This window comes from Nanorana parkeri, unplaced genomic scaffold, assembly GCF_000935625.1.
Source record: "Nanorana parkeri isolate BGI_ZX_2015 unplaced genomic scaffold, ASM93562v1 scaffold943, whole genome shotgun sequence".
NCBI lineage: Eukaryota > Metazoa > Chordata > Amphibia > Anura > Dicroglossidae > Nanorana > Nanorana parkeri.
The window spans coordinates 349,221-361,694 of NW_017307211.1; the positions used below are offsets into that span (position 1 = coordinate 349,221).

Genomic DNA, 12,474 nt, shown 5'->3' on the forward strand with positions numbered 1-12,474 from the left:
TTTGTGCACTTCATTGTGTATCATGTGAGAGGACTTTGCTGCATGGCCACAAATCTGGTAAATGTGCTGTGCTTTATAGCTAAAGTCCCACCATTTCATCACCAGCTTTGTCATCCCTCCTTAATCACTATAAAATAATACGGTTCTGGCAAAAATAAGATCTTTCTAATGGAAGAGCGTAGCATAAACATGTATGTGTGCATCGGGTGAATTTTGCATTTGTGGCTATGGAGGAGGAAGGACGGAGATCCTGATGAGAGGCTTATCTCAGGGGAAAATAAAAGTGATTGGAAAATCTATTCTGGCCAATCACTTTGTCTTTTGAGAGAGCTCAGCCAGGCTCAACCGGGGCATGTAAAGGACAGGAGATATAAACATTTCTTGATCCATTTGTAAAAGGTTCTCTTGTCTATGCAATCTGTGCACACCTTTATGCATTGTCATACTGGAAATGTGGATGAACAGGCTACATAACATAACTACTATGCACCTTGGCAGAATGTGCTGAATGTAAAACTGGGTTGATATTCAACATTTTACAGGTTATCCTGGAGAATACACAGAGGATATTCCATTAGGGTGCCAGTTAATTTCAAGACCTCTTTTCTCCTTCTACCACTGTACATAGCTCTTTTCTACTGCAGCTGTTTATATACGTTCTCTGTTTTTGTTCTGCCACACCCTTCTTCTCCTACACCAGCATGCATCCCTTCTTCTTCTCCTGCATGCATCTCTTTCTTTCATCTTCCCTAGCACATATCTCATTGTTTCTTCTTCCCCGGTGTCAGAGCACAATGAGAACCAGACAAGCAAAAGGTGCTAGTTAAAATAATTATTAAGAACAGTGTCCACAGGAGCAAGCAGAATCATAAACCGGAATAAGCCAGAGTCAGGAGCCGGAGTGGGTAGTCGTCCAAGCCAGGTCAGGAACACAGAGATCAGCGCCGTTAGGAACAAGCCAGGAGCAGGAGCCAGAGGAGACCGTCAGCCAGGATCGGGTTATACACAGAATCAGGATACTCAGAGCAGCAGGAAGACCACGCAAGGGCAAGGTCAGACTGGGCTGAGTGGTCTATATATATTGTGATTGGGGCGACATCATCACTCAGAGATAGGAAACTCCCATTTGACTCTCTCAGATGATGCTCTCCTGTCAGGCCATAAGATGGAGCCTGGGAGTAGTGAGCAACGTTCCACAGCAACTTTTGTTCTTGAAGGCCAACACTCAGCTATTCTCTTCTACCCCAGTACCCAACTCATCTTCTCTTGATATATTTAATATCAAGTATCTGTTGTCTGCAGTCCTCCAGTATACATTTTTGACCAAAGTAAAGTTCAGTTGGCCAGTAAGATTTTTTGTTGAGATACTCTGGAACATATTACTCACTATTACATATTCATATAATGTTATGCATTGTAATAACTGAGAAATACATGTAAATCTTCCTAACAGTAACAACATGTCTAAGGATTTGTGTGTTGAGATGTTTCAGCTCTTTTTCTAAAAAGTTACTGATTGTCCTCCAGACACATTCTTCTATGCCTTACTGCACTTGTAACCCCAGAGCTTTTCCAGCAGATATTAATGAGCACCCAGAACCACTTTCCATACTGCGTGCATCGGAAGCTAATGAGAGAGCAGAAGAGACCAAGGAAGGGATTTATCAAAGCGCTTCCTGTTCGTGCACACTGTGGTTAAGAAGTGCCAAACCTTATAATCTTTTGATGAACGTAGGGAAGTACAGATTGCAAAAATATACTAAACTAGAAAAATTAGAAGAATGGAGAAAGGGTGAAGCCAGCAGAGAGCAGAAGATACACTAAAAGAGAGTCCCGTGCTATGGATAGAGAAAAGACAAACAGATGAAGAACACACATGATTATGGCATTTCTTGGATTTCCTGGGAGTCAAAGGTGTCTTGTTGATGTATCTCTTATTTGTTTTTACTTTTATGGACAAGAGAAAAGGCTAAATGGAAACTTGATAGCATTTTATTTCACCCTTCATGTTTGGTGTCCCTTCCCCACCAAGGATGGACTTCTTGACACCAAGCATGAGATTATGTAACATAACATGAGGTTCCACAACTTTTACCGTCTTCCATCCTGTACATATACAATCAATATCTGTCATTCCTTGGTGATTGGATTAAAGTGTATTCCCTACCTGTGTACAGGGGTGTGGAATTCCTATCACCCAACGCCCGGGAAATGCAGTTCCTGGCGCCGGGAGGGTAGTTTTTTTCTACATTTAATCTTGCTTCAGGTAAGCAGCAGAGCTAAATGTAGAGGGGGAGCTGTTTTGTACACGTGATCATGGGTGGCTGTACAGCCGCTCAAGATCACTTGCAAGCACCCTGATTGTTACTCCCCCTCCCCTCCTTTAACACGGCCTCTCTCCCCGCCCGCTGCATCTCTCCCCGGCCACTGTCTCTGTCACAGTCTCTGTCATCACCTGCCAGCTCTCTTGCCACCTGCTGCATCTCTCCCCGTCCACCGTTACTGTCTCTGTCACTGCCTATCGGCTCTCTCCATGCCTGCTGCCTCCCTCCCCGCCATAGTTTTCTGGTCCCCCGCTCTTCTGTGAGACTCAGGGCCACGGCAAATTAGTTCAGGATGGAGAGCGGGGAGCAGAGCAGAGAACCTCTGTCCTCCGCTCTGCTCCGTGTAAACACTGCGCTCGCAGCCTTCCCATCTCAGCTGTCACATGAGATTGTGATAGAACTCCTGTTTTGGAGGTGACAGGTTCCATAAAGAGAACCTGTCACATCCGAATGCTATCACACATTGTGATGGCAATAAAGTTAAGTGAAAAAAAATACAAAGTGTAAAAAATAGTACATATAAAATAGAAAAGTAAAAAATAATAACATAAATATTAAAAAAAGTAAAAAATAAAATAAATTAAAAAAAGTAGAAGATAAGATAAACCAACATTTAAAAAATAAATAAATAAAGTAAACACAAATTTTTAAAATGAAAACCAACCCAACTGCTCCCCATCTGCATGCGAATAAACGCACGCATGGGGCACTGTGTGTGTGTGCGCTGTGTGCTGGCCCCATTCCACTGTGTGACAAATTGTGGTAGCCTGCAGCAGCGCTCACTAACACACACAAATGTTCATTAAAGGGTAAGTTCACTTCCACTCCACCGGTACGGGTGTGCTATCTATATCCCATAACTGCAGTCCAGTGCTGCCCTGTGCCATGTATTCTGAATTTCGTTTGCAAATTAGCACTGTTAAATAGAGTTTTGGTTAAGATTATTTTTTGTATCACAAGTACGTAGATTGTCATGAGGGACAAGTAGATTGGGCCCCCACTTTAGTCCATGGACAAGTATTTTTTTTTTATTTCCACACCCCTGTGTTTATAGACATGAATCATGGGGTATTTTCTTGACCCTCATCAGAACTGAAGAAGTTGCTTGGATAGCCTACAAAAAGTCTTCAGCATTACAGAACAAGTCCAGTTGAATGTGACTAACTACTACTAGCTATACCATGACTTTGGTTAATTGAGACTTTGGCAAATAATGATTGTGATTAACTGCTATTAGCTATAACATGACCTGGATAAATGAGACTCAGCTTTGACAAATAATGAACGTATTAATCATCATGTCTTCTTGTGTACAGGACTCGATTTCTTTAAACCCTGTTCCCCCTCATGGCAACAGCTAATGTGTAATCCTACCACCATGATGCATGACGTACAGTACATACGAATACCAAGTCTTCTTTTTCCAGGCTTTTACTATTGTGTGAAGACAGGCAAGGTAACAGATACCTGAGCCCAGTGCTATCATTTACCTTTGCATTAATAGAAGCTGGTAGGCTAGCCCCTGTTGCTGCAGGTCAAGGTGTATATGCTGCATTCTTCTAATAGCAATAATGTTTGTAGTCCCCTCAGCCTGTAATATTATTAGCAGTCAGTTTATCAGTTGCAATTGCTGTAAGAGTGGCTGTCATTCATAGCAAATTTGTGGGAAACTAGCAAGCTCCATCTCCAAGGGTTCCCCTGCTTTTAGCCATGAATCTGTGTGGCATGCTCTTCTGACAGAGCAAAGTATAGTTAGTGCTGGGATGAATCATCCTTACCAAAAGGAGTATAAACCCAGTCACTGTGCTAGAACCATAGTGTGACCTTAAAACTGAACCAAGGCTAACAGGGTAGCTGCAATAAAACACCAACAAAACCTATTTTTGAAATGAGCTTCAATTTCACTTGTTTTTTATTACTTGTCTGTTGATCTGTGATGAGTAGGCGTTCAATAGATTGCTATGAACATACCACCTACACAGATACTAATTTGGGTAAAAAAAAAAGCTTGAAATATAATTATGTAGCGAGTATGAGAAGAATAAACACTGCAGAAAAATAAAATCATGGACTTATCAATTAGCTATGTAACATGCACCATTAGGCTGAATGAATGATCTTCTGTTGACCCGACTGTACTGCACCTTATAAGAGAGAGCTTGCATTGGAGTCCACATGCAGTCACATTTGTTAGCCATGTAATTAGAGTATTGGCCTGGCAAGCAGTGCCGGTGCTAGACTATTTTGCGCCCTAGGCAAGACCAGCTGCTTGCACCCCCCCTCCCGTGGCGCAACCCCCAATCCTTCCCCCCCTGCGCAGCCCCATTCTCCTGCGGGTTAGCTTCTGCAGGTGACAGGTGGATTAATTTAATTTGAATTAGCCCATAGCAGACTGGCTATTGAAACCACACCCACTGAGCAGAGTAGTGAACCTGAGAGAGAAAGTTGTCTCTCAGTTACGTTCTTCTGCTCAGTGGGCGGGTGCAATAGCCAGCCTGCTATTGGCTTTTGCAATTTGAAATGGACGGTTGGCGCCATGGGGGGTGAATGGTCAAGGCTGCGCCCTAGGTAGGAGTGCGCCCTAGGCGGCTGCCTATTGGCAGCACCGGCCCTGCTGGCAAGGGGCCCTAAGGCAGGCGAGGTGAAACTTGTTAATATTTTGGTTATTCAAGGTGACAAAGTGGTTTACTGTCTTATCTTGCAGCATGAATTACGATACCATCAGAGGCAGTATCAGTATGTATTTCAGGTTTTCGTGGCTTTCCTCTGGGTACTCTGGTTTTTCTCACAGCTCTAAAAATGCTTCTAGATTCTCTTCCAACTAAATGTATATCAGTATTGCAATCGTACTACATTTGTACTAATGACATTAGGTTGCTAGGTTCTGTAAGACTGGGTGTGATTTCAATTGTCCTGCTGCAAGTACACTGTAAAGTGCTCTGATACATGTCAGCACTATATAAATGCAGGAATTAATACTGATAACTTCCTCTAGTCTCTTCCTCTGCTGACTGTTATCAGTTTGCATTGTTCCTGTCCATCTATGTGTAATACCTCCCCCTTTGTTTTTAAATAAATTAGATTGGGAAGCGTTCTGTATTCCTAATACAATTAATTTATAGATACAGTACAGTAAATGATCAGTGTCACCCTAGGACAGGAAGTGTGTTAATGGCAAAATCACCAAGTTAAAATTTAGGGAATAAAGCATAAAAAAGAAAACCAATGCAGCCACCACATCTAAGCACTGGTGATAAGCAATATATTACATTTAACACATTATATATGCACTATAGCTGTAAAATAACTGAAGGGCTGCTGTACGGGATATTCACAATAGCCATACAGCAGCTGAACACATATGCTTTGGCTCGGCTGAGCAGATGTCACAGCTGAAGCGGGGAGAATGGTCTGCCGAAGCAGTTGAACGTGTTCTTCAATTCGGCTGAACCGAAGCCAGCTGATGTACGGCTGATTTTAGCCAAAGTATGGCTGAAATCAGCCTACAGGGCCGAAGTGAATAGCTGAACAGCACTCGGCTCACTTCACTTCGCCTCGGTTATCCACGTGGCTGCCTTCGGCAGCCGAGTGAATAGTCCCCGTAGTTAGTGATGTCCGAAATCCTTATCTGCATGTTAGTTTCAGGTTAGTAGCTCAAAAAGTATTGTAGTCAGAGACAGCCAGACAACTTGCATTTGAAGGTTAGCAATGACAGCCGCCACATTTCTCTCCTGGCAGCTTTTTTTTAGGACTTATTCAGTTGTTGGGGTGCCTTAACTACATGCATTGCAATAAGACAGTCGCTTAATTTTGAGGCACCTCAGTACATGAAAAATGCACTATTTAAAAAGTATATGTTTTCAGAAACGGCGATTTCTTTGTCAGCAAACAGGGCTGAGTGGCATTGTGTCAGTATATTGAGAAAGTACATCCTGTGGGCATTTTCAATAAGTACGTTTGCAAACTTCTAGATTGATTTGGTTATTTGGAGTGCGATAGAACTTATGGAAATTCAGTATAGAAAAACATATTTATTTTAGTTTATGACCATAGATACCCTTTAACATTTCTGTCAGGGGTTTATTTTTGGAGAGACTTTCCTTTTCTTCCTGTCCCTCTGACACCGACAGCAATAGAAACATTGCCAAAAGTTCAAACTCTCCCGCTATAAACATGTGTTTTTTGTTTTCGTCTGTGTCCCTACTGGAGAGAGTTTCCATCAGTTCTTGTCCTATTAGGAAGTGAGGGAAAATCTCTAAATAGGGACAAAAATGGAAATAACAAACCTGATAGAGGCTCTGGCCCTTCCCTGCTCTAAAATTAAACAAACAGTTTCAAAGTTAAATAAAATAAACATAAAAACTCTCCCAAAAACAAATTTTAAGTCCCCATTGCGGCATATTCATGGGGTAGTGGTTAGCATGTTCTCCCTTTGCTTGCATTGGTTTCCTCCCACACTCCAAAGACATGCTGAAAGGTTAACTGACTCTTATCTAAGTTGTCCCTTTTATGTATGCATGTGAGATGGGGACCTTAGATTGTAAGCTCCTTGAGGGCAAGGGACTGATATGAATGTGCGCTATGTAAAGTGCTGCGTAAATTGTCAGTGCTATATAACTGCCTGTACCCAATACCTGTATTACCTGTATACCTGTAAATACCTGTAACCAATAAAATAATAAATACTAATGCAGCAAGCTAATACAATGCAGCATAAAAACATTGCAGCTGCCATTTTATACAACATGGTCTCTACTTTAACCTCTTGCCGTCCGCCCGTAGTAAAAAAACGGACGGACGGCACTGCAGCATCTGCGGGTTGCCGTCTCCAGACGGCAGTATAATTCTGAGGGTTTTAAGTAATCCTCAGGCCTTAAATGTGCATTTTAAAATGTGTGCAAAAACGGCTGAAAGCAAAAGGTTCAGTTTTAGTGAACACTAGCACTATACTTCTAGCCCCAAGGTCTCTCTGCTGGAATACCAGTGTAGAGGTTAGTGAATTTAGCAGCCCCTCATTTAAATATTATCCTTTTGTTTAATAGCCACCAGAATGTTTTATTTATGTATTTAATCATTTTGATTTTGCTGTATTTTATATCTTAAAAAAAGGAATCACATCAGCTACAAATGGATGGGAAATCAAAGTGTCAGAAGGTGGGGAGTGAGTGGACTGTACACAGCGTCTGCAGAGATTGATAGATATTTGCAGAGAACACCAATAAATCTCTGTTGCTGCATGCAGGCAGTTCTGCTGTAACAGAGTCCTGGCCTCCGGTAGCAGCCTCCCCAAACACTGGCAGACTGAAGGTGCACAATTGATCTGTACTTCTTCTTCTCAGTTGTCACAGGAAATAATGGTTATTGTTCTGTCCTGGGAAAGATAAATGGCTCCAGGCTAAAAAGAGAGTTAATGGAGTCCCAGGGAGAGAACACTTCATGTTTATGTGAGAGAAATATCTCTTCCATACTATAATAGTGTTGGGTGATCAGCAGGCAGTTCAACCATGCCTAGAATGGAGACGTGGGAGTGTATAGCAAGTGAAAAGTAGCTCAGTACTCCCAGGATATTCTTCCCCTTTTCAGATTTTCAGATTTGTGGCAAGCAAACCTCCAGAGAGTATAGACTGCTGGGGAATGGGGCTACTCCCAGTGGTAAAATTAAGGGGGCAGTAGATGTAGCTACCCAGGCCATAGAGGAGAAGGGGTCTAATGTCCCAGTGGATTAAAAAAGAAACAATTATAGGAATTGCCTTTGATGTCTGATGTTAACACCTTAAACTCTCAGGGGTTTTTGTTGCATATATCTACTGCTAGCGAGCAGTAGATATATGCAACAACATTAAAAAAAATTAAAAAAGTTACCACAAAGGTAATTACTTCTGTCACTGCCGCTCACTTCTTTCTAAAGATCTAGAGCTTCTCGAGCAGCGCTCAGTGGAGGGACAGACAGGAAAGGGGTCGGGCACAGCTGGCTGAGAGAGGCAAGCCAGCTGTCAATCAGAGCTAGCTGTCAATCGGGTAGCTCTGCGCCGTCAGCATCCCGCTATATGTTTAGAAACCATGAACGCCTATCAACTCACGTTTAAAACCCATTAATGAATCCTTGCCAAACACCCTTTCTGTGTTGGTTTTGGATTTTTTTAAAGGGGGCGTGGTACTGGATGGCACCATTGTTATTGGCTGTCTAGGCACTGTGTTCTAGCTGACACTGGTACTGGATATCACCAGTAACAGCTGGCACTGTTATGGGCTCAAAAATTGTGGAACCAGCACACTGTTATGGGCTGTACAGGCATTTCTGGGTGGCACGTACTGAATGCCACTAGTACTGGGTTTACATACATGTATTCAATGCCATGGTTCTGGAAGACACTGATACTGTTGGTACTGGATAGCACTTTGTACTGGCCGCTGGAGGCGTTCTTTACTCTGTTCTATGACTTTCCAGGGTTTTCTGGGATACCTTTTACCGCCATTGCCTTTCCCCCAAAAACGCAGCTTTACTGCTATAGACACGTTGACTTTTTGTTGAGCCATAAAGTGCTGGGTACCATATAACTTTCTTGAAGCTTTAAAAACATGACCCAACCGCACATTTTACTGCGTGTGTACACAAAGCCAAAAAATACTTTTTTGTTACTGAATGTGCCACTATCATACCATTCATGTGTCCCACAAAAGTGACAGTGATAGTACTTGAGACATGCTGTAACCCAATCAGGGGTGCTTGATTAGACTACGCGAAGAAAAGATTATCGTACATCCCTCTTCCCCCAGCATTGTTGTAATTTGCACCAGCCCATCACTGTTACTTTCTTTGGCCAAACAGACTTGCCTGTACATATAAAGACATGCAAAATTAGAAAATAAATCGATGTACCGAGTACTTACCATTGCATGTACATATACACTGATACACATACACTGTTAACAGAATACAATGTTTTTCACAGTAGTGCTCCTTTAATAAGATGAGAATGCTTGCACAAAATCATTGCCGGTCATTTTTGCAGACACAGTAAGGTTGACTTACTAAAGGAGTAGAAAGTTCACTTATCCCAATAAAAGCTGTGTTCATCTCCAATACACAATCAAGTGCATGGGAATGTAAAAAAAACAATAGGAATTTCACCTTTTGCAGGATTGGACGTTTGAAGTAAACAGAGGTGTGCTGTGTTGCCCCATGTCAGTCTGAAACACTGGAATATTATTTAGGGAAAACAATAGACACTGTAAAGGCTGTAAAAACGAAGAAAGAACATAGATCATATATCATTTTAAATGATTTAATTGTTCTGCTTTATAGTAAGGAGTCATATCTAAATGAACCATTTTTTCTGTTTCCTTCTGCAGGCTTTTTGACCTCAGTATGAAGATTTGTATGAAAGAATGAGAATACAATGACACCGCACACAACTCAAGTGCATCCTGCTCCTAGATATTTTGGTTTTTCTGGTGATATGTCAAGGTGATATTTTCCGAACTGTGATTTTCTCCCTTTTGGGAGGGGGCTTAGAGGTGGATTCTGCCTCCAGGTCCTTCATTGCGATTATTAAACTAGTGACATCATGCAGAAGCTCACATGAAGAGGACACCACTAAGCTGAGATGGTTTTGCACACTTCCCCCTTTCCCAGTAGCTTCCTCTCATTCCTCAACTCCCTGTCCTGGGCATTGATTTTCCCTTGTTTCTGGTTCGGAGATCGTCTCCTGGCCTCCTTCTTACCTACCACCTATGAAAAACGTCAGAGATCTGATGACCCTTGTTATTTCCAAGCACTTTGCATTATCATCACTACTCCAATTTACTTGGCCTTGCTAGTTTCCTCTCTTCCCTTTGCCCTCATTGGTTTCCTGGTATGGTCGCCTATTCAAGCCGCCCGTAGACCTTACATCTATTCCCGCCTGCATGATAAGGCCAGGGCTAGTGGAGCCAACTTACTGACTGAATGGAGAGCCACAGGAAGTACTAAGAGTTTCTGCTTTGGATCTGCAAATGTCTGCTTGTTGCCTGATTCACTTGCAAGGTTTACAAACCTTTTTAACACTCAGGCACGGGCTAAGGAGATTGGCAGAAGAATACGAAATGGGGCCAGTCGACCTCAGATCAAGATTTACATAGATTCTCCCACCAACACCTCAATCAGTGCTGCAAGCTTCAGTAGTCTTGTGTCTCCGCAAGGGACAGACGTTACCCACCGAGCAGTCAACATGGGCATGAAGAGAACAACATCCATGGAATACAAAGGAGATAATTCTGGGGAAAACAGCAGTGAAGAGGGTCGGGATGGGAAGAATGGTGGGGACATGGGGGATGGGGAAGATAGTCCATGTATTATCCGCATCAGTGGGGATGACAGCGGTCACATATCGGACACTGATCCTGATGCCATGGTTGGACACGTGAATGTGGCATGCTTGGCCGAAACAGAGCCAGACTTCCAGAAAAGCCCAACCCCTAACCACAAGCACAGGGAGGGGGATGGTGGGAGCCTGGACAGCTGTAACACCTCTCGTGAGTCTCTAGTCAAGGCCAGGATGGCAGATGGAACTACTGACCAAAGTGGCATTAACAAACTTCTTTACAAGGCATCCATCATTAAGAAAGCTGCAGCCCGCAAAAAAAAGCATACGGACGATATCTTAGACCATGAAATATCTGCCTTCTTCCCAGCCAACCTGGACTTCCTGTGCCTGCAGGAAGTGTTCGACAAACGAGCTGCAGAGAAGTTGAAAGAACAACTACACTACTATTTTGAATACATTCTGTATGACGTGGGGGTATATAGCTGCCATGGCTGCTGTGGCTTTAAGTTCCTAAACAGTGGGCTCATGATCGCTAGCCGATACCCCATACTGGACGCTACCTATCACTGTTATCCCAATGGGAGAGGAATAGATGCGCTGGCCGCCAAGGGAGCTCTGTTTGTCAAGGTAAGCCACTGGTATGTTTTATGTGAACTGCATAGTTTATACTGGGCTTCATCCTTGAAATTACATAAGAGAAGAATGTCGGCAATGCCCACTAGATTTTCAAAGCCAGATATGTGACGTTTAGTGCCTCTAAAGCAAATGTGTTTATTTAAAACCCTAAAGTGTAGTGAGATGTGTAATAGAGGCACCAAAAGGTGCCTGCATGTATATTGACATACCCTTTAAAGTTCCTACAGTTGGTGTTGGCCTAGCATTTCCCACCTTGCATAATTCATTATTGGTCAATCCTTGTAACTGATATTCTCGTTGAATAATAGTAAAGTGCAGGAGGTGGAAGAAGAGATAGCAAAGTGTAGCAGTAATGTTACAACCTTTAAAGATAATTTCCAGGCAAACATCTAAACACAGATTACATTTTCTCCAGGACTTAGAGTTACACGGCCTTGCCATAAAAACAGACAGTCAGAGGACATGAAATACACTGCTGACACCAACCTGCCTACAGCCTTTTGTTGGACAGTAAAGGAGCCTCAGGTGACTGCTGATGTCATCTCTATGCTCTCTCTCCTTTCTCCTCCTATCAGCATGTTAATATTCAGCATATTTGCAATCAGCTCACCAGATTAGCTGCCAGGGATGCTACTTCCCCTCCCAGCCTGAGTACTGCTGTACGGGGACCAATTGTGGACACAGGACATCATACACACGTCCAAAGAAACATCATGGAAGTACACAGGACATGTGTAGTATGTCCTATCCCTTCATCCCCACTGTAGCTCCCAGCCTCCCACCACCCCTTGCACTAGACAGCAATTCCCAACTGTCAAAATGTCATCTGTTAGTTACTTTTTTAATACAACAGCTGTAATACTGTAGCTTATGCTGTCAATAAATAGACTGTCTATAAACAGTATGTAATGTGGAGATAGAGATACAGAATAACATTGTTACGTTTGTGTTTAGTCTGCTTCATGTATCTGCAGATCAAATGGATGAGCGTCAATCTGCATATCATGTCAGTTAATGCAACCTAAAAATAAAAAAAAACATTTTTAATACAATATGTTTCCGCTTAACCCCTTATTTACTCTTAATCAAATCCCTCTTTCCCTTCTCACCTTAACTATTATTTTCCTGCTTTTTTTTATTTCTACTTTTTCTAACCATTATTATTTAAACTTTTTTTGTTTTTATTTGTTTTGTTTGTTAGTTTTTTA

The 12,474-nt window shown here is 42.3% G+C and overlaps 1 protein-coding gene across 1 annotated transcript in view; it reads left to right on the forward strand.

Annotated features, from left to right (window-relative positions):
* SMPD3 (sphingomyelin phosphodiesterase 3) overlaps positions 1-12,474 on the forward strand; it is an 83,260-nt gene that overhangs the window by 44,002 nt on the left and 26,784 nt on the right. Inside the window, exon 2 of the mRNA XM_018566374.1 lies at positions 9,678-11,257. Coding sequence (XP_018421876.1) covers positions 9,932-11,257 — 1,326 coding nt within the window. The 5' untranslated portion in view covers positions 9,678-9,931. The remainder of the gene's footprint in view (positions 1-9,677; positions 11,258-12,474) is intronic.